This window comes from Ischnura elegans, chromosome 3, assembly GCF_921293095.1.
Source record: "Ischnura elegans chromosome 3, ioIscEleg1.1, whole genome shotgun sequence".
NCBI lineage: Eukaryota > Metazoa > Arthropoda > Insecta > Odonata > Coenagrionidae > Ischnura > Ischnura elegans.
In genome coordinates this window covers 13,430,652-13,455,133 of record NC_060248.1, presented here as the reverse complement: position 1 = coordinate 13,455,133, position 24,482 = coordinate 13,430,652, and the positions used below count along the sequence as shown (strand labels likewise).

The 24,482-nt window shown below is 40.5% G+C and overlaps 1 protein-coding gene across 2 annotated transcripts in view; it reads right to left on the bottom strand.

Annotated features, from left to right (window-relative positions):
- LOC124155461 (cholesterol 7-desaturase nvd) overlaps window positions 1–24,482 on the bottom strand; it is a 71,109-nt gene that overhangs the window by 12,360 nt on the left and 34,267 nt on the right. Inside the window, exons 1-3 of one of the 2 annotated variants that reach the window (XM_046529292.1) lie at window positions 13,789–13,894; window positions 4,591–4,935; window positions 1,278–1,449 (exon numbers count right to left, since the gene is read on the bottom strand). In XM_046529292.1, coding sequence (XP_046385248.1) covers window positions 1,278–1,449; window positions 4,591–4,794 — 376 coding nt within the window. In that variant the 5' untranslated portion in view covers window positions 4,795–4,935; window positions 13,789–13,894. Of the gene's footprint in view, window positions 1–1,277; window positions 1,450–4,590; window positions 4,936–13,788; window positions 13,895–24,482 lie in introns of those variants that run through there. The other variant, XM_046529293.1, reaches the window with a different exon arrangement.

Below are 24,482 nucleotides of genomic sequence, written 5' to 3'. Positions count from 1 at the left end.
TGCCCAAAAAAACACTTTTTCTCAATTCATGCCATTAAATGGTCCCCAACTGGAATCTTCCTGTAATCTGTCCGGTAACGTGCGATACAATATTGTTGGCTCCAGATCCCTGATTGTGATTGAATGTTCTGAACAGCCAGTTTCGCCGGTAATTATCTACCTCATAAGGTCGGAAAAGTAATCTATTTCATCATGTAGATTATTTCAATGGCATGACATTGCTGTCTTCCTTTTAGCAGAAGCAAGAGAACTTTTCAGCAAATTGAAAATACAGGAAAAGTGAGGAAAAAATGCAAGATTACTCTGACTTATATGAGACTCATTATTTATCAAGAAGGGTTCTTATTATTGATTCGTAATTTTTATAAACAAGAAATATCTTGAACCTCACACAGGACCTCCGAATTCATTCCGATTTAAAACTACTTTAGAATATCCTTATCTCGATCATTGACTGCCCTGAACTGCTTTTTTTGTTCAACTTTAGAATGCTAAATCGATCCTCCCGCTCACACTCTCTGCCCAGAATATCTCGCCAAGCTTTTGCCTTTACAATGATCTCCTCCACTCTAATTTCACTCCTCAATACCCGTTACCCATTACATTTAACACATAATAATTCTATAACCTAAGCCGCATCCTATCTGTCAACAAATTAAATATTTCGTCTTTTCATGTAGATTTCTCTTGTTAACTTTTATCTTGTATTTTATTACGTAACTAAGGCATCTGGAGGAAACGGACCAACGGATTACTGCCAAGATCTCGATATCATTGCCCAGACCAGAAGATTAATATGGGCTGGCAACATGAAGAGGAGGGATCTGGACTCAACACTGAGAATGGTGGCTGAAAATCTTCCACAAGGCAGACGACCACCTCCGCCACCCAAGACTACGGTGGGGATATCATGCGCAGAAAGATACGCAGAGGCTCAAATGTAACACAGAATGTGGTGCAGGACCAATATGGATGGCGAGAAGCTGTTGATGAGGCCAAAATCCTGTTGGGGTGAGTGGGCGTAGGGATGGGTAGATATTTTATTTTGTCGCCTCCCGTGCTTTCTTTAATGCTCCACAGTAAATGCACTCCTAATGTACGTGCAAATGTCTGAAATGAACAAATTGAAGGCAATTGCAGTAAAACTAAAAGTTTGGCATATACGTGATATGTGCTGAATTCTTGAGTGTTGCCTTCGCCACAATAACAATTAAGCCCACGATCAATTGAGTGTACCAATGTCGATGTGATCGGGATGGCGATGCAATTGCACTCACCGAGGGCGCAGATGTGGGCCACCTGACCCGGGTGCAGTTCGCCGCTCTCCATGAGCGCAAACCAGCCATTGGGGAAGGGAGGTGGGAGTGCGCCGTGGCGTCTGAGGCGCCGCGCCGACGCCACCATCCCAGGCTGCGAAGACAGGTGTCCAAAGCCCACATCCTCCAGACCCTGAGACAGAGAGATACACAGAGATAGAGATAACACAGTTACGAAGAGCATTGTTGACACGTCCCAGTCGACTACAGTGGTGGACGTGCAGATTAGGGGTCAATGAATACAATGAGGTACCAGAAACTGGTCAAGCATTAAAAATTAATTTTACAGTGCCAAAGAGTATACAATAAAACATTTAACGAAAATATTTTTAAATAATTAAAAACAAATTAATAAAATTAGACAAATTAATAATTAATCTTACAGTGAAAACTATAAATTCCAATTAAAATTTGAAAATCATCTTTTAAAAAGAACATACACACCCTTTCCTGTTTAACCATGCAATCAATAAAAATCAAACTTATTTCGATGGAACCGAAATTTAAGGTACTTACAGAATATAATTCATCTAAAATGAAATTTTAATAAATGGCTAATGCGTGCAATAACAAATAAATTGAGTACAATAAGTGACATAGATGGTTGAAACAAAAAATATTGTAATCTACTTGATCAAAATTGATGTAAACATAAGGAATATATGCATAATATTGTATTGTAATTGTTAAATCGCCTTACAAACAAAGTAAACAAATGCACAAAAGGTATTTCAGATAAATTTTATTAATTTGTTTTTTATCTAATCATTAAAATGTTTTATCGTGTAATGTTTTCTTCGTAAAAATAATGTTCAATTAAATTGATGGTAGCGGGCGTAACTTAGTGGAAACCTTTTATCGTAGGAGTTAGAGGAATAAAACTTTGTTTTTTTCCCATGGTGGTTAGTTTCGTTCGACTATGGTTTCTTTACCACGTAATATTTTCGAGGTGGAATTTTTTCAACTCCTACGATAATTTTGATCGTATTAATTGTGCCTCTCATCTTTTCATATAATAAGCCTAAAAAATGGAACATAAATTTCTGAAAAATCGGCACATATGTTTTTTTATAAATGACTTAAACCTTCTATCTTTTGCTGTGCAATAATATCTCAACCTTATTTTTTTTTATTTTTGGATGATATCTAGTAACTGTCAAAGTCTTCCTTAAACCATTCTGCCTAGGCCAAGAAACCTATTAAAATATAATTTTAAAGTAATTTCTTAAATTTTGGTTATTATTGGCCGAGTTAAGGTCATACCGATTATCAAATTTTGTCCATTTCGTGAGTCTGCGACATTTTAGCCACAAATGGACTAGTTAAAGAGCGTGAGGGGGATCTTTAGGCAACCTAACCCGCCATTCCCACGGTAGATATCCCGATATAATTAGCAATTATCTGCAAAGTACATATCACTTCCGTTTATTTTCTTGTATCTATTTCCATCTGAAAATCGTACTGAAACTGGCAAGCTGAGAAGCGTGAAAGTTTTATGGGTTAGGGCGGCAAATAAATGGTTGCATCTTGCTCCCCTCGCAATCACCCCGTGTCGCCAATTCAATGGAAGCTTTTGGCCAAAATATTAACTTTTTCGTGAAATCGTCATTTTCGCAATCGGACCTAATAATCTTCGCATTTGGAGAAAATCTGTAGGTCTATTTGACTTGGGACCATACTATACTCCGTTCCAAATATCTTTGCCGGGGAGGGGTGTGGCTAAACCAAGTGGGAAAAAAGCGGAGAGATATTTTCTTCGCACGTGACTTTCTCATAACCAATCAGATATAAATAGGCGTGGCCTAGGGCTTCGGAATCCCTCTAAGTCGTGTTTATTCGTTGAAACTACTAGGTGTGTTGCCAATCAAAAATTTTCCCGTCGGGCCATTTGGACCTTTGCCATTTTTTCCATCTGAACCTAATTAGTAGACTGTGAAAAACGGCTCTTTCCTCCAAGATTTGCTTCCCAGACATTCATTCTCTCATTACACCCATCACCAGCGTCATTAGCACTTGAATACGGCGATTATGAGAACTACTTAATCTTATTTAATTAACACGTTTTAGTTCAAACAGCAGTAACTCAAGAATCCTGAAGATCGCATCTATTCAACGTAACTGCGTGCGTAAGTTTATGCGTCCGACAACCTTCCTTTTCGCCTTTTATTTTGCCATTTAGTAATTTTAAGGATTATTTTCTCATTTTCTGTGAAGAATTCAATTTTATTATATATATTTAGTCATAACTAAGGTTTTCGTATGCAGTAAGGGTAATAATTGACCGCTTGATAAATTACATTTCCACGCCGTTTTCTAAAATAATAGGTTTTTCTTAAAAACTTATTGCATGAATGAAAACAGCTAGCCAAAAAACACACACGGTGTAATTTTTAAAGTAATCCGACAAAAATAAGATTTTTTCCCTCTTTCTCGCGAACCGGGCCAGTGTGGGGCGGCTCGTCAATTTCCATTGCGCCTTGATGGTATGCAATACCTCTTAGCAATAATTTGTTTTAGGACTAATATACTAAGACAACTTGGTAGACGTATCTTTGTCCAGATATTCATCAATAACGTTTAAGCTGAAAGCTTATGGAGACGATTAAATGTTTCATACAATTATAATCGCACATTTTCTTCTAAACTTAATTATTTTAATGTCCTTAAAAATTCAGAGCATTAATTAAAGTGTCGGAAAGGCTCAACCCAAGAAAAACCGTTTTCATGGTAACTGCAAAGTGCTTACAAAAAATGTTTGCCTTACTATAGCTGAGTTACTAAGGAGTTGCGACCCCATGTTCATAGGATAAGAAATGCTTAATATTATCTTGAAGCATTGCAAATTATTCCTGTAACACCCTGTATTTTTAACAAATGATATTTAGTAGTTTATTTTCGATTCTCGGAATGATTACACTATCCCTATGAAGATACGTGTATTTTCCCTGAACATACCTGTCTTCTATTAAGGGTGCTACCGCTTCTGAAATTTATTACGGAAATTAGAACGAGCGTGGTGCCTTTCTGAACATATTTTATACGCCTAACTGGTTCAAAGACGTATGCATCACTCAACTTCTATTTTACCCTCTACTATACCAAAATATTAGCACCGACATCAAAACTTTCACCTGAGAAGGTTTCCTTCGATTACAAACTTCACACGCCTCTTCAGTTCCAATTGCAAACAAATGGTGGAAAACCACCCCCTAAATGGTGAAAATATTGGTAGTATGACGTGGTCAGTGAAGGGGAAATGGTTCATTGCACTCACCCGTGTCCACTCGATGGGCTTGAAAAGCAATCTCCAGGCGGCTAACGCCACTGCAGCCGCCAGCAGCGCCGCCACGACGGCCTGCGGCGACGCCCGGAACCACCACTCCGGCAAGGCGGCAGGCCGCGGGTCGCCTAGCAACTGCGTCGTCAACCACTGCGCAACGCATCCACCCGGCGAAGTATCATTCCCGCCACTCCACATCACGTCGGTTGCTGCAGTACTTCCTCGGCGTCCGACTGCTGACTAACTGTCCGTCTCCCTTTCTTTGGGTTCCCCACCTCCTACAACAGCCGCCGCGACCGGTCATGTGAGGAGACGGCGGTCCAATGGCGACGGAGTACCCTGGCCAATGAGAGGGAGAGGAGAGTCAAATGGGGCGGAGCTTGCGGAACTCCGAATTTGACTGTCAGCAATGCAAAATGGAAACTGTAAATGAGCTGTTATTTCGGAGCGAGTAACACTTGCATTCTGTGGAAAACTTCGCCGAATTTTTCAATCGTACTTTTACCATTGTCGAAATTATTGGAATAAGTCACTGGTAGGCTATAAAACTGCGGCATTGATGGATTGGAAAATGGAACTATGCACATCCATGTCTAATGGAGGAAGTGACGTAAAAATGATTAACTGTAATATATCAACCTTTAACGAAAACAATGCCTACGTCGAAAAGGTTTTTAATCCATTAAACTAGGTAATCTATAACAATTTGCAATGCACCGGATATGAGCCCCCCATTGCTGACTCTCAGTATTCATGACTAAACCAGATTTTCCGTGTCGTGTTCATTTGCATCACTTGTTTTTCGTATTTTGTGCTCTGACTGCGTGTGGGTATATCATGAAACTAAAGCAAACAACAACATGTTTATAGTTACCATGTGGGTCAAGCAGCTACGCCTAATTTTCAGTGTCTTATCCACTGCCTATATTTTTCACTTTTCATCAAGCCGCACCAACAACAAGGAATTTATTTTTCATATCGGTAGATAAATCTAACAAAAAACTGCTCTAATAAACTTTAAATCATTAGATTTCTTACTCTTATTTTTTCTAATTTTATGACGAAAAATAAAGTGTGTTTTTCACGGCTAACCAATAGTTCAATCTTCATTTTGTACAAAAGTCTGGAAAATGATTCTGTGAGTTTTCTTCAACAAGTACCGCGCTCAATCGAACCCTCTTTTGTTAAACAAACGCTTTTCGTAACTTCGGATACCTAATGCCTTCTTTCGATTGGAATAAAGTTATATTAGCCAAGGCTGCAAATATCTTATTCTTTTGATATAATAATTACAAATAAATGATCGCCTGCCCGGTCAAAGCATCGCATATGGTCTTCGAAATTGTTCCCTAAAAGAATTTTGGTTTCAAACACAACAAGTATCTATACCATAATTATTTGCGCGATGGTGAAGGTGTGCTAATTCACACTAGAATATCCAGATAAATTCCTTTGAAAGGTCATTGTTTAAACCTGTTTATTTTTAAAAGAATTTCAAAGCTTATATCTTACGTCGGACATCACAAGTCTCTCGCGACGATTTTTATTTGTCCGTCTCTTCGAACTCAAATGCCCAAAAATAGAATGTACTAGTTACCGCTGAAACACATGATCTTAATATTTATATTAATTACGATAATATAATAAACATGCGATACAGATGTATGAAATCTGAATCGTATTTGTGGTACTACATAAAACATTAATATTTTATTTAAATAATTTATATTATGTCCATGAACTTCTTCTAGCAACTCGACAAATGCTTTTGGCACGCTTCAACCCATTGTATAAAGGCCGTTTTACATGGGGCACGGAATTGCGCAGGTTAGAGCTGCATTAATTTCTAAAATGGGGTGGAATTGCGCGAATGCATGAACGAAATTAGAACAGGGGCTATTTTGCCGTCTCGCATCCACGCATTCTCGCGTGTGTTCTAGCAATTCACCGCTTTACACGACGCAATTTTGATTGCGCCTTCGCACGTACGTCAGATTGCGCAATTCCTTGTACCGTGTAAAACGGCCTTAAGAGGCACCTCGTCAAACAGAGTTATTCAAGTTTGTCGATTTTTTGTTTCCATAGTTGCCGTTGTAAATTTGAAAAAGAATTTTTAGTTTCCATGCCTAACGCAAAGATCTACAGGGCCAATTGAGTTTCATTTTCGTTTCATTTCAAAGGTATCACGCGATATATGGTGTAACGGAAGGTTATAATAATATATAACAAAGGTACCGTTTAAATCTTGCTTCTATTTCGTCGAGTTTCTACACATCAAAAGTCAAGACAGCTTCATGCTCTAGGTGATTGAATGGGGCAAGCAAACTCACGATGAGAGTGAGTCAAATTGAGTCTGGCCCAAAATGAGCAAACAAATGAAGAAAGATTATATGAGATTCATAGCTATGATACACATCGGGGAATTAACTGCCTTAAAGTAAGCATTTGGCGGGGGGTGTTAGAGCCAGGGGCGCTGCTAAGAACTAAGGCTAGGGGGGGTTTTAGGCGCAACTAATATTTAAAGGTGTGGGGGTATTGCATACCCGCCAGGGTAAGTGGGAGTTGCAGGGGCCCTCCTCCAGAAAAATTTTAGGATTAATAGTTCAAAATTGCAAGTTTTAACGGCTTTCTGAGGGATATTTGATCAATACTAACACTATTCTATGAGTGATACTAATCCAATTAAGTAAAATGGAATAAATTTAAATTTTCTCGAGGGGGGGTTTATTCCCCAAAACTCGCTGCGCCACTGGTTAGGACACCAGCCGACCACAAACAAAAATGAAATGCTCTAGGGAAGTTCCGCCTATCATCTATTATAGTCCTATACTGTTCGGGGGAAAAATGAATTCCCATACCTATCCGTTTGCTAAAATAGTTTCCCATAAGTAATCGTTTTTATCGAACCTTTAAATATAGTGGGGTTTTAATATAATATTCTTAGTGTTTCTCTGAAAGATAGCTATTCTCAGTGGCTCAATAAATCTTAATGTTCAACATGGAAGATTTTTCGGATCAATGAACAGTTTTCGGATAAATACTATACTCAGTTATCAAAAATTAGAACCATGGCAAGAGAGCTGACGGACCTCGTAAAAATAGGTTTTAGAAGAAATATTGCATTAAAAGAGTGGTGCGTATTCTGAAGAAAAAAATCAAAGATATGGCTAGGCATACTTTAGAGGGACATAATTGTGAATACAGTGCCGCAGCTATGCTGGGGTGTTTGGATCGGAAACCATTGAAATTAATGAAAACCAAAAACAGGTTATGCGGGATACGTACGTGGGCTTGGAAGGAAATTAGTGAAAAGCTTGACTCACCCTGGCTACATAAAAATAAAACGATCACAAATGCAAAGCTAGGTTCAATAAGCATAAAATGGGTATTTTGAAGGAATGCTTCCTGCATAGAGAAATAAAGGAGTGGAATGACATACCTGAAGATATTTTTAAGATCTTCCCGCAAATATTAAAATTTTTAAGAGTGTTATGTCATTGTGGTTCATTTAGGAGCGTTGGAAAAGGAGCGTTCGGTTACTTTTTTCAAATTTCATTCGTCGCTATTGTTGTATTAGAATCAAGAGCATTCTTTGTATCCTCTTATTATTAGAGTATTTTCTGTTTCTTTAGTTAATTAGTTATTTGGTAGGTATGGTTTTCCTTCATTTATTTTAATTCTGATGTTACCGCCAGGCGATAGCCTACCAGTATGTAGTTGTAGCAATATGTATTAAATAAATATAACCCCTTATGTGGGTTGGTTCGTGATGGTTAATCTATAATGGTCTGAAAATCCATCACTTCTTTTGTATTCTGAGACCCTGAAACTCACTCCCATTAAATAAATATATTCATTACTTTTTCGATTGCACACAAGTTTATTTGGCAAAACTTCAACCGATTACAACACTCCCGATTCATTATCAAGAGGTAATGTACATCATAAGTAATGAAAAAACATATTGAAAAGTTAAGACGTAATTTTTCATAAGGTTATCTCATTTTGATCTAAAATATGTCCATTACTTCTGGATAATGACTCAGGAGAATTGAAGCCAATCAAAGTTGTACCGAATAAATCTGTGGGGAATTGACAAATTTATCATTATATTTATATAAGTAAGAGTTAGGTCCACAAAGTTAGCTCACAAACAAATATATTGAAGATACCCTCATTCCCCTTTGCATTTGCCCTGTTCCCAATGAAGTGGGGGATGTTCCAACATAGTGTTATCATTTTGGTACCGTTTTGTCTCTCTCTGTCTAAATTCCTGGTCAAAAGGATATCCATGTTATTATCATACATACGTCGAAGATGGTCATCACAATTACATTCGTAAGTTATCTAATTTTTACATAAAATATGGTTCATTTCCATGGTAGAACAAATCAAAAACTAAGTACTGTTCCACAAATAATTTAATGCTGTCCACTAGTTTCAAAGGTTTAGCGTGGTTATCAAGACAAAAAATTCAATCGTTTGGGCTACCATGATTTTTTTCGTTGACTTTGCGTTTCTCTGCTCAATCATGAATTTCTGATTGTCTTGATGAAGACGCTAAGCCGTTGAAACTAGGAGACAGCATTACATTTTTTGTGGAACAGTGTTTTTTTTGCTTTATCCTATCATGAATATTACTCCGTACCACCAAGTAATGCGAAAATCAGTTAATTTGATTGGTATCACTTTAGCGATATCTCTTAAATGCCAATTAAAATAAATTATTCTGTTGTCATTTTTTCGGTAAAAACGTCTCCGGTAAGCTGATATGAAAAATAGTGAATGGCAAAATGTTGAGTACAATCAGAAATCACAGAAGAGCCTCGAATTTTTCACAGTTTAATTCTCCACGACGTTTTCAACGCATCTGAACTGAGTGTCTTTATGGTCCCGGAAGCACACCTCACATTGCTGAGCAGGAAAGAGCATCCTTCGTTGGACGGAGGAACTTCGACTCCCTCGCACTGGTGAAACCGAAGACATCGCCCTCCACATCCTGTTCAATATTTCATGTCATCCATATTCCATCTCGTCGTAACTCGCCGCTACCATCGCATCATCAACATGCGACAATGAATTCATTCCCATGGTGACCCCAACACAAAAGCCACCGCGCATGCGCGTTGACCACCGATTTTTGGGCGAATGAGCGAGCCGTTTCGGACTGGGATACGTGATGGTACTCATACAATTTACACTTTGGTGAGGAGGAACGTGATATCAATCACGAAAGTGAAACCGAAATAACGCTTTTCTTTCTTCATCCCTCCAGATCAACGTCATTCCCTTCGAAGACTTCGATATTATCCCTGCAGAGTAGGACTCATCACGAGATCCACTGCAAAACAAATACACATCGCCATTACGCTTAAGCCATTCACTTCAATATCATCCCGACAGAGCTGTATTCATCATGAGATCTACTGAAAAACAAATACACATAATTATTAGGCTCGTGGGCAGAATTTTGCCTAGAGGGTGTTTTTGTGAGGTATGCGGGTTGGCTACTATGATGTTTTGTTTCCCTGCCCACGCAATGAAAAACCATACAAACCATCAAACCAGCCCTATGTATTTAGTTGCATAATGCTTAAAGTTTAATTCATCATCGGCTATTGGCAGACATAATGAAATATAAATACGCTCCCCCCCCACCTCTCGCTACGTCTCTGTCTTCGGTGGAGATTTCAATGCTCCAGAAATTTTGGTAAGTATATATTTCGTTTGCACAACGCTGAAAGTTAAATTCAACGTTGGTTATTGGGAGGAGATGATGAAATGTAACTACATCGTAAAATTGACTGCCAGATTCTCCAAAGGTAGTAGATCCCATCCATCCTCCATCCCCCTCAGCAGATATATCGCAGATCGCCACCAAAAGGGTAAGCATTTCGGGGGGCGCTGAAGACCCCCTCCCCCCGGCTGTAAACCTGATCGTACCTATTCAGTATGCAGAGTGAAAATACACGATGACTACGGTTAGAGCAGTGAGGCAAGCAGGTTATAAATTCATAAATTCATCGCCTGCTGAGTAAAGATTTTTTTCTCTTTCTTCAACATTTCATTCTTCAGAAGTCGCTTTGGGGATTGCACGCAGACTGTGAATACTATGATATTGCGTGAATATACAATCTATGATGAAGACGGGAATGAGGTGATTAAAATGGTAATTTTATTTTGATGTTTTTTATTTAAAACACTCACGTATCATTTACTGCATTATTATTTTTTTATTGGCATACATTTTGTTAATTGATGGTGGCTCAATTCTGGTCCTATGGCATTGGAGACCACCAAAAGCTCCCTCTCTTTGTTATTTTTGTATTCAGATGTAAAAAAAGTAGGAGTAAATAAATTATTATCATTAATATTATTAATCTTTGTTCTTTAAAGAGATCGCAAACCCAACCGGAAAATTTCTGTTAAGTGGTAATGGATTCCTTGTATAATTCAGAGCTAACTGACAATGCATTCAAATGTATACGGCTAAGTAGCCTAAATTAATTCGAATGGCGGCATCGAAAGAGAGGGTTATTGCAATATCTCTCTATCTCTCAAAACTCTATCGTTAGATCATTTTCATTGCAGTTTTTAGTATACTTTTAGTATTATTCTACCTTTGTACAGTGCACGCATAGGGTCTTATATTTATCGATCGGTAGAGTAGAATCATTAAAAAATCTGCTTTCTACACATAAAGTTACCTTATTTCTTTAATCAGGTGGCGAGGTTTGGGACTGCGAGCACAGGGCGTTGGAAACTTGCGACACACTTCACATTTTCGAGTGTTGACAACATTTTTTTCAATAAATTTTCCATGTCTTGGGCTCCTTCAATAATATTCGATTTTGATAGGTCCCACTAATATTTTTCTGAATATAATTCCGAATCAATGGATAACTATGCTATTTTTGTTGTTTCCTTGAAAATTTCCTTGAAACACTTTACATTGACACGCATTCACCAAACATAAACTGCGTTGTTTAAAGAGAGGCGTATTGCTAAATGTATGGCAATGAGGATCATTTTGCATTTTTTGTACATTGAAAACAAATAAAAGACTTTTGGTACCAATATACGCGGAGAAATAATTAGCATACTGCGAATTGTAGACGGCAATACAGTCATAGACTAGACATAGAATGATTTGAAGAAGACTTAGACAAATATGAAAAGGACAGTAGCCAGGTATCAGCTGAATCAACAAAAAGAAGGCTAAGATATACGTAAGAAGACTAATGCATAAGGAGACTAAGGTATGCAGCAGTCGTGAGAAGACATGGAAAAATATTAAGGAGGAAAAATTGATGAGGATAAAGAATTCTACTATCTACGAAGTCAAGTCATTAGCGATGGATGATGCAAGAAAGATATAGTTAATAGAATAGTCACAGGCAAGGAGGGTTTTCTACAATAAGAGAGAACTTCTTAAAGCTAAAAATAAAAGTACAGAAGTCATCATATGCTACAAATGGAGTTTTCTATGGAAGCGAGGCTTGGACGCTTACAAGTACAGATAAGTCAAGAGTGGAAGCATTTGAAATTTGGTGCTGCGGAAGAATGAGTTACGGATAGGATCGGTTATAAAGGATTTATAAGAGAATAAATACGTCAATATGAAAATGATATCGGATAAGAGAGCTGCGTCAAAACAGTTATGACAGTTGACTTGTGATGATGACGATGATGCACATTGATTACGAATTCTTTCGCCCGAGGGCGTGCAAGAGGGTCGCGCTAAAAAGGTAATTTTTGGCATCACGAAGTCCTTGGAAGTATCGATCGGCAGTTTCCATTCATTACCACATTTCTTTCCAGCATAGGGTAGTTTCCTTCATCAAAGAAAACGAAAGGCATTCATTGCGATTCGTTACCCACCATTAGTGTATTCATAATATACAAATTATTTGATTTTAGAAATACTGGTTTAGACGAATGGCAAGGGTCAATTTTATCCTCATTTGAAAAAGGCCAGATTGGCGCCCATGCGATGCCACTCCACGTGACGTCACAGGGACCTAGTTTCTATACGAGTAGATAGGATTTTTACATTGTCCGAGATTACTAATGCATGCATGAGGCACAGAGCTCTGGGAAACATGTCTTAATAATCACCAATTAAAATTGCCAAAGTTCGGAAAGTTTCCTTCGTTTGATAAGGTATTAATAATCCTTATTTAAGCCAAGCGCTACCTGCCAGCAGGGTACTTTGCTACCTGCTGGCAGCCTGCATCGTATCAGCGCTCAAGGCCTCGCCCCAAGGTCACCTCACACGCCGACAGCTGGAACCAGAAATACGTCACACGGAGTTTTCCTATCATTCCTACTTAGCCGTCGCGTTTTCGCGCGCTTGAAAATTTTCACTTTTCATTTAATCGCGAAAAATAGATATCGTCATTTAAAAATCTAAAAGCGTGAAATACGTACTCAATGAGTAATATTCTTTCGATTTAGGCAATAAAAAATAATAGGAAACCACCCTATTCCACTTCAACTTCCATTTCCCATTCCCCATATAAAAATCTGTCCTGTGAGAAACGCAACACAGAAAGTGCTTCATTTTTATATTTAATGCGTGAAATGAATAAAGTGAAAGCTTGCAAAAAATGAAATGTATGCTATTTCTCTCAGCCACCCAATCATCATCTTCATCGTCCATTATCCTCTAAACATTGAACCTTTTTACTGAAATAAAGAAAATTACATGGCGGTGGCAAGCTTTTTCGATGGTTTTCCCGCAAGGCACTTTGTTTTACCTGTAAGCGGAGTGCTTCTCTACAATCAAGGTTATGCTCGAACCTCGTCGGCCGCAAAAAATTATAATCTACATGCACATAATACCCTGCGAGCCACCTCTAGGGTGTTTGGCAGGAGGTATAATAATCGCCAGCATGTAGCTCACAAAAGGTGCCCCACATGCAAACCAAAGTTTTAAAAAAATATATGTAAAGGCATTAGTATGCAACGGAAGAGAATAATTCAAGAATAACATCAAAAAAGGTAAACAAAAACTGGATAAAATGAATGAATTCTGTTGTTAGAAAAGCAGAATAACAAGCGATGGAATGAGCAAAAAGTAAATAGCCAGTAGAACAGCCCAACCGAAGAGAGAATTCCACATAAAAGAAGGATATGATTACAGTTGTCAATTTAAGCATAGAAGTAATGCAATGATTCCTCGAAACTTACATTTGTAGTGTGCTTATCAATGGCTGTGAGCCATAGACAACGACGGCAGCGGAGAGGGCAAGGGTTGGAGTCATTCGAAATGCGGTGCTTCCGGGGAATGGCGAAGATGAAATGGATCGACCTGGATAAAATGGATGGAGGCGAGCGACGCAACAGAAAAAGTGTTGACGCCAAGCAATAGAAGCGGAAAAACGCCAGCTCGCCACTTGGGAGGGAGAGTGCGAGTTGCAATGAAGGTCGAGAACAAGAGAAGTGAGAAGTGCGTTGAGAAGTGCGTCCCGCAAAATATTGATTCGTGTTGCCATTGACAATTAGGGCACTCTTCAATCTGTTTTCAAAAATGTCCGCAGCGGGGCGAAGAGTACACACCGATCCATTTATTCACCATATTCGAAATTGAACATATCTTGGAGTGGAAATCTTGAATGATTTAAATGCAAATTTTTTCCAACGTTTCGGTATGAATATAAGCCTTAATCAAGGCATTTATGCAATGAATCATTGCAACAAAAACCCTGATTAATGGGTATAAATACGTCGAAACGTTAGCAAAAATTTGCGTTTAAATTATTCAAGATCTACACTCCAAAACACTAATCGGCGTTAGACGTTAATAGAGTTCGAGAGAAATAAGAAAAACTCATTAATAGAATATGTGTGATCGCGAGAAAGACTGGAGAAAAAATATGAATCCAATTAATCTCTCATATTCGCGAATATTTTTTTTTTTACCGCCAATCGTAGGAATCATCCGTGAAATTCAGATAGCTCTTCCGCCAGGGACGCGAGTAGTGACTTCCGTATATACTTGCCAGTCTTGTGGCGGCGGGAATAACTCCTCGCATTCCATACCGGAGGTCGCTGGTTCGACACCCGCCTGGAAAAGTTTCCTCTGTCCAGGGCGCGGTTGTGTGTGATCGCCTTTTGCTAGTTATTATTGGAATACCCCGATAGTAATTGTGTTGTTTTTGGGGATAAATGAGATTTTAAAAATACACGGTGGGCGACAAAACAATTTGCGTCAGTCTGCAGAATTCTCTGTTGCTACATTCTCCGTGGGGAATTCACGTCGCACATGTGATAGACGCAAGCCATGCGCCACCTTCCGAAAGAAAAACGAATACGAATTCTTGATGGGTGAAGTGTCTTCCGCGGCCAGATCACAATTCCTTCAACCTGTTTACCTTGCGAAAAAATAGGTCTACTGTGACTGCTAATTTTCGGGTTCTCCAGCCGCGTCTGTCGTTTATGGTTGACAACAGTTTCGGAAGGTCGAAGGTGAGAAGTTTTCTTTTCACTAGATTGCGCGCCGAAGGCGCGTTTAAAGCCGTTCCGGTAAAGCGATGTTTACCCCTACCAGCCAGTTTACAATACAATAATTTTGGGCGCAGTTGTATATGTTGTCGGGGTAGTGTGTTGTTTGTGTTAGCAGAAACTTACATATTAAACATCAAAATACACTAAGCTACATTCATCTTGCAATTTCTTTTACAGAAGAATGATGAGTACAAGGTAATTAAAACGGAGTTGGAAAGAACGTCCACATTTGTAATGGGCTCTTTTGATTTTTTTTTCCTCCTCTGTTGAATACGTTTTATTTTTTCATTGTTTTTAATAGTTTTTATATATATTTTTTTTTTTTTATTGGCCCCTTTTTTTTAGTTTTTTTTTCATATTGGTTTTGTTGCTTTGTTAATTATTATTATTTATTTTATTTTTTTTCTTTTTGTTCTTTTTTATATATATATTTTTTTCTTTCTTTTTTACTGTGGACACACAAAACAATGCTAACCTAGCAATACTAATATCTAGAAGAAGGAAAGATATAGGATAGACTCATAGAAGAGTAGCTTGTTGAGGCAGTCTGTATGTTGTTGGGATTGTAGGATCGTAATCCCAGATGTCTGTAAGGAGAGTGTTGTTTGTTTCCCTGAGCCTGGACTTAAAGTTTTTTACTAGTTTGTTGATAAATTCTCCAATGGACGGAACACCGTGAGCGCAGCGAATATCTTTGGTCCTTGTGAGTCGGGAGAGGTTAAGTAGAAGGCGGAGGGATTTATTTTGGAAGGATTCCAGTTTATCTCTGATGGATTTATTGTTAGCGAAAATCTCGCAGCCGTAGAGTAATGAAGGACGGACTATTGCAGTATAAAGCCGGATTCTAGAAGAATGCGGTAGCGGGGAGGATGAGGAGCAAAGGGAATAAACCGCTTGCCGTGCCTTGATGGCTTTAGCAGTACTGTATTTTAAGTGGGGTAGGAAGGTGAGTTTGCTGTCCAGATAGACGCCGAGGAATTTGTGTGATCGGGCTCTTGGTATACGGATTTTGTTGATGTGTGGTTGTGTTTGTGGGCCGAATTTTTTTCTGCGTGAAAAGTGTATGTGTGTGCTTTTGGAGGCGTTGATGCGAATCTTCCAGAGATTCGTCCATTTATGGATTAGTCTAAGGTGAGTGTTGAGTTTGCCTATGTTTGTATCTCCCTTCCATGATGTAGCGGCAATTGCTGTATCATCGGCGTACATGTGGAGCGATGTTTTGCGTGTGGAGGGCATGTCGTTTACATAAATTGTAAAAAGGAACGGGCTGAGGATGGAGCCTTGAGGTACTCCAGCTTCCATGGGTCGCAGAGATGATAACGTTTTGGCTTCGGCGACTCGGAATTGACGGTTGTGCAGATAGGAATTGATGAAAAGAATATCTGAGGGAGGGAATTTCAGGAGGTGAAGTTTGTACAGGAGGCCTTTATGCCAAACTCTGTCAAACGCTCTTGCAACGTCGAGGAAGACCGCGTCAGTTGTGTAGCGGCGGTTGAAACCGTGGCTGATTTTTTCCACTAGTCTGAGGATTTGGTGGGGCGCAGACATTTTGCGCCGAAAACCAAGCTGATCAGGTCGGATGAGGCTGTTTGCGGAAGAGAAAGATTCGAGGCGGGACAGAATAAGAATTTCGAGAATTTTTGAAAGATTAGAGAGTAAGGAAATGGGACGAGAGTTTCCGGGGATTTTTGGATCTTTGCCTGGCTTTGGGATGAGGATGACTTTGGCTTGTTTCCAAGCAGCGGGAATATATGGGGCAGAGTAACAGTGGTTAAAAAGATCAGTGATTGCAGAGAGAAAATTTGGGGAACGGCTGGCATATTTCAACTGGGAGTTGGAAATGTTATCCAGCCCGGGAGCTTTCTTGACAGGAAGAGTGTTAAGAATATTGCGGACTTGAGAGGGATTGGCGATGGTAGTGAAAGTGGAGGAGGGGGGAAGGTTATTGTAGAATGAGTTTATTTGGGGTTCTATTGGAGAAAGTGAGGAATCAAGGGATGTTGTTTGTTGAAGATGATCAGCTTGGATTTCGACCTTCTGGGCGGGATCGAATATCAAGGTTGAGTTGGAGGAGATTGGATGGAATAACTGTTTGTCCGTGCGTTTGAGAGCGCGGATGGTATTCCAGATTGGTTTCTTTTGGGGATCAGTCGGATTTTCTAGGGTAAGTGTTGAGATGTGGTTCTCCCAGAGTCTTATGCTATATTTTTTAATTTCTTTTTTCACAGAGTTTGCGAGGTTATTATAGATGGTTTTGTCGGAAGGGATCCTGAACTGCTGCCATACACGACGAGCGGTGTTACGGCGTTTGATGAGGTTGACTAAGTACTGTGGAAATCTGTCTGGCCTTTTGGCGCGGGGAATAAATGTACGGGAGGCGGAAGTTTTGGCCGAATGAAGTGCAGTGGTGATGGCTTCTGTTTGTTTTTCTATCAATTCCGGCGTGGGATTGGATATTGGGGGGAGAGTAGAGAGGGAGTCATTTAGAAACGTGACAAATTTGTCCCAGTCTGTGACAGTGAATTCGGAGGGCAGTAGCGTAGTATTCGTTAAGGGAATGGAAAATGAAAGAGGTAGATGATCGGAAGTGAAAGAATAGATTAGAGAGGGAGTGAATTGGATGGGAAGATTGGAGGAGAAGCCGAAATCGATAACATCGCTGGAACGGGGAGCATAGTGTGTGGGTTGGAGTGGAGAGAGAGGAAGGAGGTTTCTGTTTTTGACGTAAGAGTACAGGATTTTTCCATTTTTGTCGATTCTATTGCTGTTCCAGTACGGATGTTTGGCATTCCAATCGCCGAAGTATATTCCGTTTGAAGCGGAGAACAGGTTATCAAGGTGGTCTTTGGTGATAAGTTTATTTGGCATGTGATATACTGTGTAAATGTTTAAGGGACCGGCTTGAGTGTGTACCGATACACCAAGAGCTTCGAACACTTCTGGAGTGGGGGAGTTCAGGAGGGAATGGGGAATGTTACTTCTGATTAGGATTGCAACTCCTCCGCCTCGGCGTGTGTTGCGGTCCAGTCTGTATATGTTAAAGTGTGGAGAGAAGAAAGAACGAGTCGGGTTTAGGTGTGTTTCCTGCAAGAGTATGATATCTATGTTGTTGTCTACGGCGTACTGAAGGAGTTCGTGTTTTCTAGTCAGTACGCCGTTGCAGTTCCAAGAGATGACCTGTAAAGAGTGTTTGGTGGTATGGTGTTGGTTCATGGCGAGGGCTGGAGGAGAAGCATTTGGGAGAGAATGTAGGTTTTTCTCTCCTCAATAGTTTGGAGAGAAGACAGGTGGGAATTGATGCTGTTGAACCATGAGAATAGGTCATTGGTTTCGGGTTGGTTGGTGGATGATAGTGAAGGGAATTCATTTGGATTGGTGACAGCAGCGAACGAGCGGGTTAGTGGAGCGGGTTGCGGAGCAGTTTCTAAGTTTTTGCGGCGGGCAGCCATGGCTGCTTTTGCCGCACGAAATTTTTCACAGCCGCGGTAGCTGGCGGTGTGATCACTGCCACAGAGAGCACAAGTAGCCGGAGTTTGTGTGTCTGTCTTTGGACATTCGTAGGAGAAGTGTCCTTGGGCGCATCGTACGCATTTGGGCGGCTGATTGCAGAAGTTTTTTGTATGGCCGAGGGCCTGGCATCGATGGCATTGCACAGGTTCAATTGCCTTTTTAAAATTATCAATGCTGATTTTCAGTCCGGCTACATATCTGGTTTGAATGAATTTGGCAGCGTCGATGGAGGAGTCTGTGATTACGTGGACTACTTGTGTAGGGTATTTCGGGACTGACGGCACTCCCCTGTCGCGCTGTGTGGCAGAGGGCCGGGTTGAATAGATACGTTTGCAGGATATTATGGGGAAGCCTAGGTTCAAAAGATCTGATTTGATTTGCTCGTCCGCCACGGAGGTGAGGGTACCGCGCAGAGCGAATTCTCGGCGTCTGTTCTCTGGCAGGCAGTAGGTATTGTATGGAATGTTCATTTCTTTTAGAATCCTCTTGGCTTCATTAAAATCAGGGACAGAGCTGCATTTAATGACGGCAGCAGATTTTGAGGTAGCATGAGATATTGGTGGAGATTTACAGAATTTAAGCAATTTTGCGTGAAGGGCGGACCAATTAGTGGTATCAGAGATAATGATTGGAGGAATTTTGGCTTTGGTAGGAGGAGAGGGGATGTTTACAGATGGAGTAGAGGTTGACGGGATGGCAGCGGGAATGGAATTGGTTGAAGGTGCAGATGGAATAACAGTATTTTCATTAGGTTCGGTACTATTGAGTGCAGGCTGGATTATCTGATCAGTTTCCGTTTCGCAAGTCGTTGCCAGAATGGAATACTTATTGCTGACAGCAATGATAGGAGTAACTGAAGTGACTTTACGTCTGGTAGAGATATTTTCGTCCAGGCTCTTACATTGGGAGTGCGCATGACTGAACTGGCTGGCAGGAGTAGCACGGCTTTCTGTTTGCTCGAGAGCAGGAGACTGCTTGATGGCTTTTGATAGGCCTGAGGGGCCGGGTTGTGAGGCAGCAGGCTGAAGAGTAGATTTTACTTTTGTTTTATTCCGTGTAGTTCTGGGGCTAAACTTATTGGAGTTTTTCTCTGTTATAACCGGGCATGGCGCTGGCGTCTTGGAAGAGACGCGCTGTGGAGCGGCTTCTGGTCCCGCGGAGGATACTGCCAGGCGGAGTTCAGGAATGGTCCTCTTTAGGACCGCGGCCGCTTTCGATGACTTTTGCCCTAGTCTGGCTGTTAGGCGCGTGATTTCGGCGAGGATTGCCGCTGTATCATCGTCTTCCGGCGCCGCCGATTCCGTGGGGGAGTCGGCGACGTCGGTTTTGGCCGCCATTGCGGCCTCTTTGGCGGGGGAGGGCAGGGGAGGGGCCTAATTCCCTATCGAGGGGACCCGGCCGTTTCCCCCGGACTGTGCAATGAGCGATGCTAACGGCTCAGAAGGGTGTCCGGGGTAGCGGCCGAGAGCGACCGGGGATGGTTGCCGTGCAGAGGGGGCGACACCCGAGGGTGAGAACCGCAGTGGCCGAGCTCGAAATTAGGTACAAACTCGGCCAGCCGCGGCCCCCCGGTTGATCCCTTATGGCAACGGGAAGGGACTGAAGAGTTCTCCGATGATTTTGATTGAAGTGCGAAAATGGCCCTCTTTAGGTCCTACGGCCTTTCCTCTTGCCGCCTCCTACGGTGATGACGGACGCCGGCGATGGGAAGACGACGCGCAGATGGTGTCGGCCGATGACTGGAAGCCGCCGGGCGCGGTCTCGGCGGCCCGAGCGACTCGGCGCCGGTTGACGCGGCTCCCTCGACGTTGTCCCTCGCTGATGCTCCCTCGTTGGCGGCGTGCCGCGTCCAAGAGCCCAAGCCGTGACCAAGCAGAGGAGAATAATCAGTAAATAAGCAATGGAGCTACCCCAACAAGCATTGAATAATCATTCGAATCGAATGGTGAGAAGTTTTCATTTTTTGCCGTCTTATATAGCACTGGCCGATCTCCCCCTGAGCGCTGATTGGTCAGAACTCTCTTCCAAACGTTGCTGATTGGGTAGCCGTTGTCCCTGTTAATATTTTGTCTTTTGTGAATTTCAATTGCTTCCCTGATTTGCCTTGGGTAGTAGCGACTCTCTTTTGCCACTATCTTTGCTTTTTCGAATTCAATTTTATGGCCCGCCCCACACCAAATATGCTCTGCAATGGCAGACAAGTGCAGTTGTTTTTATTTGAGTCTCTCACATGCTCCTTCATCCTTGTCGCCATTCCTCGGCATGTTTCGCCAACATATGATTTTCCGCAGGAGCATGGCACTGTGTGCACGCCTTCGCATAGTGCCTGCGGGATACGATCTTTTGGTCCAAGTACAATGTTTTGTATCTTGGTCACGCAATTGAACCTTGAACCTGAAAGAAATCTACCTCTCGGAAATAAGGAAATCATGAAAAAGTCATTAAAAATATTATATAGGGATTATTTTCATAAAATTTAAGTATTCGTAATTTTTTGTTATGATTATATCTATTTTGTAATAATTGTGCACTGATTTTGATACTTTTGCAATAATAAACACTTTTATGTTCATAAACTTGCCTTGATGCTTATACATATTTTTATTTTTCTGTGCTGCCATACGTATCGAATGGCAACCCCATCCATAGAATGCTCTTCTGGGGTTTCTAACTTCATTCTGTTACAACTGATGCTTATTGTATGCCATGAATAATTTAAATTAAGGATATAATGTCATCTATTATAATGCATGCATGTGACTTTGTGTTACGCAGAGAAAGGTGGGAATAAAAATAATGCCACTGACGCCAATGTCACTCATTTCTAATGAGTGAAAACTGCTCAAATGTTGAGTAGTGTATCGTTTCTTTTTTCCTTTCGATTTTTTTTCTTGATTTGCAGTCACAATAGTTTACGTGCAACAATGGAAATCACCCTAAATTTTAGTACTCTCAATATGATCATCCCAATTCCCACAGCAGAATATAATTAATCAATTGCAAATAAAAAATCTAAATGTTTAAAAACAAATTTCAAAATGTATTCGATTTTTATAACAATCCGGGAATGGTCATAAAGAAATATCGACGTATTTGAAAGTAAATTGTGGGGTATTCCCTAAATGGAAATTTTATTGTATCACAAACACGCCAATACCAGCCACTACAATTCAATGAATGCTATCCTCAGCACCCTATAACACTAGGGCAAGATACGAAAATACAAATTAGAAGTGCTGAGGTTACGTACTACGAATCTCTACGAATTCACACATCAGTATGTCCTCTGCCACTTTTTTTCGGCCATTCCGTTGCGACCAAGACAAAATTCTGGATTCGATTAAGCTAAACAGCCCAATAGGTTTGGTCACTTGGGGATAAAATTAACGGATATAACATTCGTCTTCACCAGATTCGCATGTGGGAGAGGAAGAAATTTTGACACAGCCGAAGACCCCCGCTTCGCAATTGCGGTTCATCTCACGATAGACTCGGCAAACGAGCTGCGCTGATTTTGCGAGCGAATTTTTTTAAAGTCAAATTTTGCCAATTTTATCTCCACTAGCAAAATATGTCCCCAATAGGATAGTTTCCTTCACCAAAGAAAACGAAAGGCATTGATTGCGTTTCGTTACCCACCATTAGTGTATTCATAATATACAAATTATTTGGTTTCAGAAATACCGGTTTAGACGAAAGGCAAGGGTCAATTCTTATCCTCATTTGAAAAAGGCCAGATTGGCGCCCATGCGATTCCACTCCACGTGGCGTCACAGGGACCTAGTTTCTATACGAGTAGACGAGTTTTACATCGTCTGAGGTTACCAATGCATGCATGAGGCACAGAGCTCAGGGAAACATGTCTTAATAATCACCTATTAAAACTGGCTAAGTTCGGAAAGTTTTCTTCGTTTGATAAGGTATTAATAAACCTTTTTTAAGCCAAGCGCTACCAGACAGCAAGGTACTCAGCTATCCGCTAGCATCCTGCGACGTATCAGCGCTAAGCCTCGCCTCAAGGTCACCTCACCGGGCGGGAGGGGGAACCAGAAATACGACGTACGGATATATTTTTCGGCATTCATACTTAAGCGTCGCGTTTTCGCGCGCTTGAAATTTTTCACTTTTCATTTAATCGCGAAAAATAGATGTTGTCATTTAAAAATCTAAAAGCGTGAAATACGTACTCCAGGAGTAATAATCTTTCGATATAGACAATAAAAAAATAATAGGAAACCACCCTATTAATGCTGATTCAACATTCGTAATATGGAATTTGTTCTACGATCGGAACTCCTCCGGCACGGAATAATATCGAGGGTCTGCGGTACATTGAATCTGATCCAGGTGGCTTTCTACAAACAGGGGCGGATTTAGGTCGAAATTTTAGGAGGAGAATGGTTCATTGTTTTCCAAAGCGCCTTTGGGATAAGCAATAACTCGCAATGAAAATCCGTCTGCGGTAATGATGAAAAAAACATGTTTTTTCACGATGACTTCCTGTCGTGAATTTTACTTTTGCCTGAAAAATAATTTCATATAAGAACCTACATTTGGAGTACGCTCCTATACAGAAGTGAGGCATGGACAATGACCGCAGCGGAGAAAGCAAGGATAGAGTCCTTCGAAATGTGGTGCTACAGAAGAATGATGAAGATCAAATGGATCGGCCGAGTTAGTAACGAGGAAGTCCTAAGAAGAGTAGGAGAGAAGAGAAGCCTCATGAAAACCTTAACAAGAAGACGGAACAACCTTATAGGCCACATCTTGAGACATGATGGCCTGATGAAGACAATCGTCGAGGGACAAGTGGAAGGCAAGAACGGAAAAGGAAGGCCTCGAACAAAATATATGGAACAAGTAAAGAAGGATGTGAAAGAGAAGAAATACGTAGGTGTGAAAGGATTAGCTGATAGGAGAATTGAGTGGAGAGCTGCGTCAAACCAATCATAGGATTGTTGACCAGTGATGTTGATGATTCTTAACGATTAAATTAATCGAGAGCACTAAAACTTGATGCGAGGATAATGTTATTAATGAATTTATTGATATAAGTCGTATATATTGATAAGACATTGCATTAATGAGGATTATAACGTCTGTAAAATTACCAGCAAACATTATGCCATTATGCTCGTAATACGTAATAACGGGGACTCATAATACCGAATCACTAATAAATGACTCGAAGAAATTAAGTGATTTCGTGCTAAAGGAATTGCATGCATCTCCATAAACTCCCGTTATAAAAATTTTCTAGCTACTAGCATTTATGTGGCAGAAATTCTCCCATGGGGCAGTCGACCACTTATACCCCTGGGGCGCCCAACACTACGGTGGGAAGATCAAGCGCAGAAAGATATCCTCCTAGTAAGGCTCAACGTAATACCGGAACTGATGTACGACCAAGACGGCTAGCAAGCAGCTGTTGACGAGGCCAAAAAACCTTTTGTTATTTCAGTGACCACAAATTTAAGGTAAGTTTCTAAGTTGTTCGGAATTTTAGAGAAGACCATTCAATAGGATACCAAAGACGATATCTTTCATTGACGAAACATAAGAAAGCCTCCGGAATTTGCTTCATCAAGACAAAGTATTTGAAATGTAAATACGCTCTTCTCTTAGAGTAATTATTTAATGTAAAAGTTATAAAATTAATATTAACCTTGGTAGGATGTATTTTGGCTGATGGTAATACACCTAGCTTTTTATTGGGTCACACATCCTCTAAATTATTTTATATGGAATTACAAAGGATGCGTTGCCTTGGTCTCACACATCATTATGTTTTGGATTTTAATCGATTCGATATCCTTTTTTCCCTTATTCTCTTCATTAATTGTGAAATTTGTGCAAGAAACAACGGA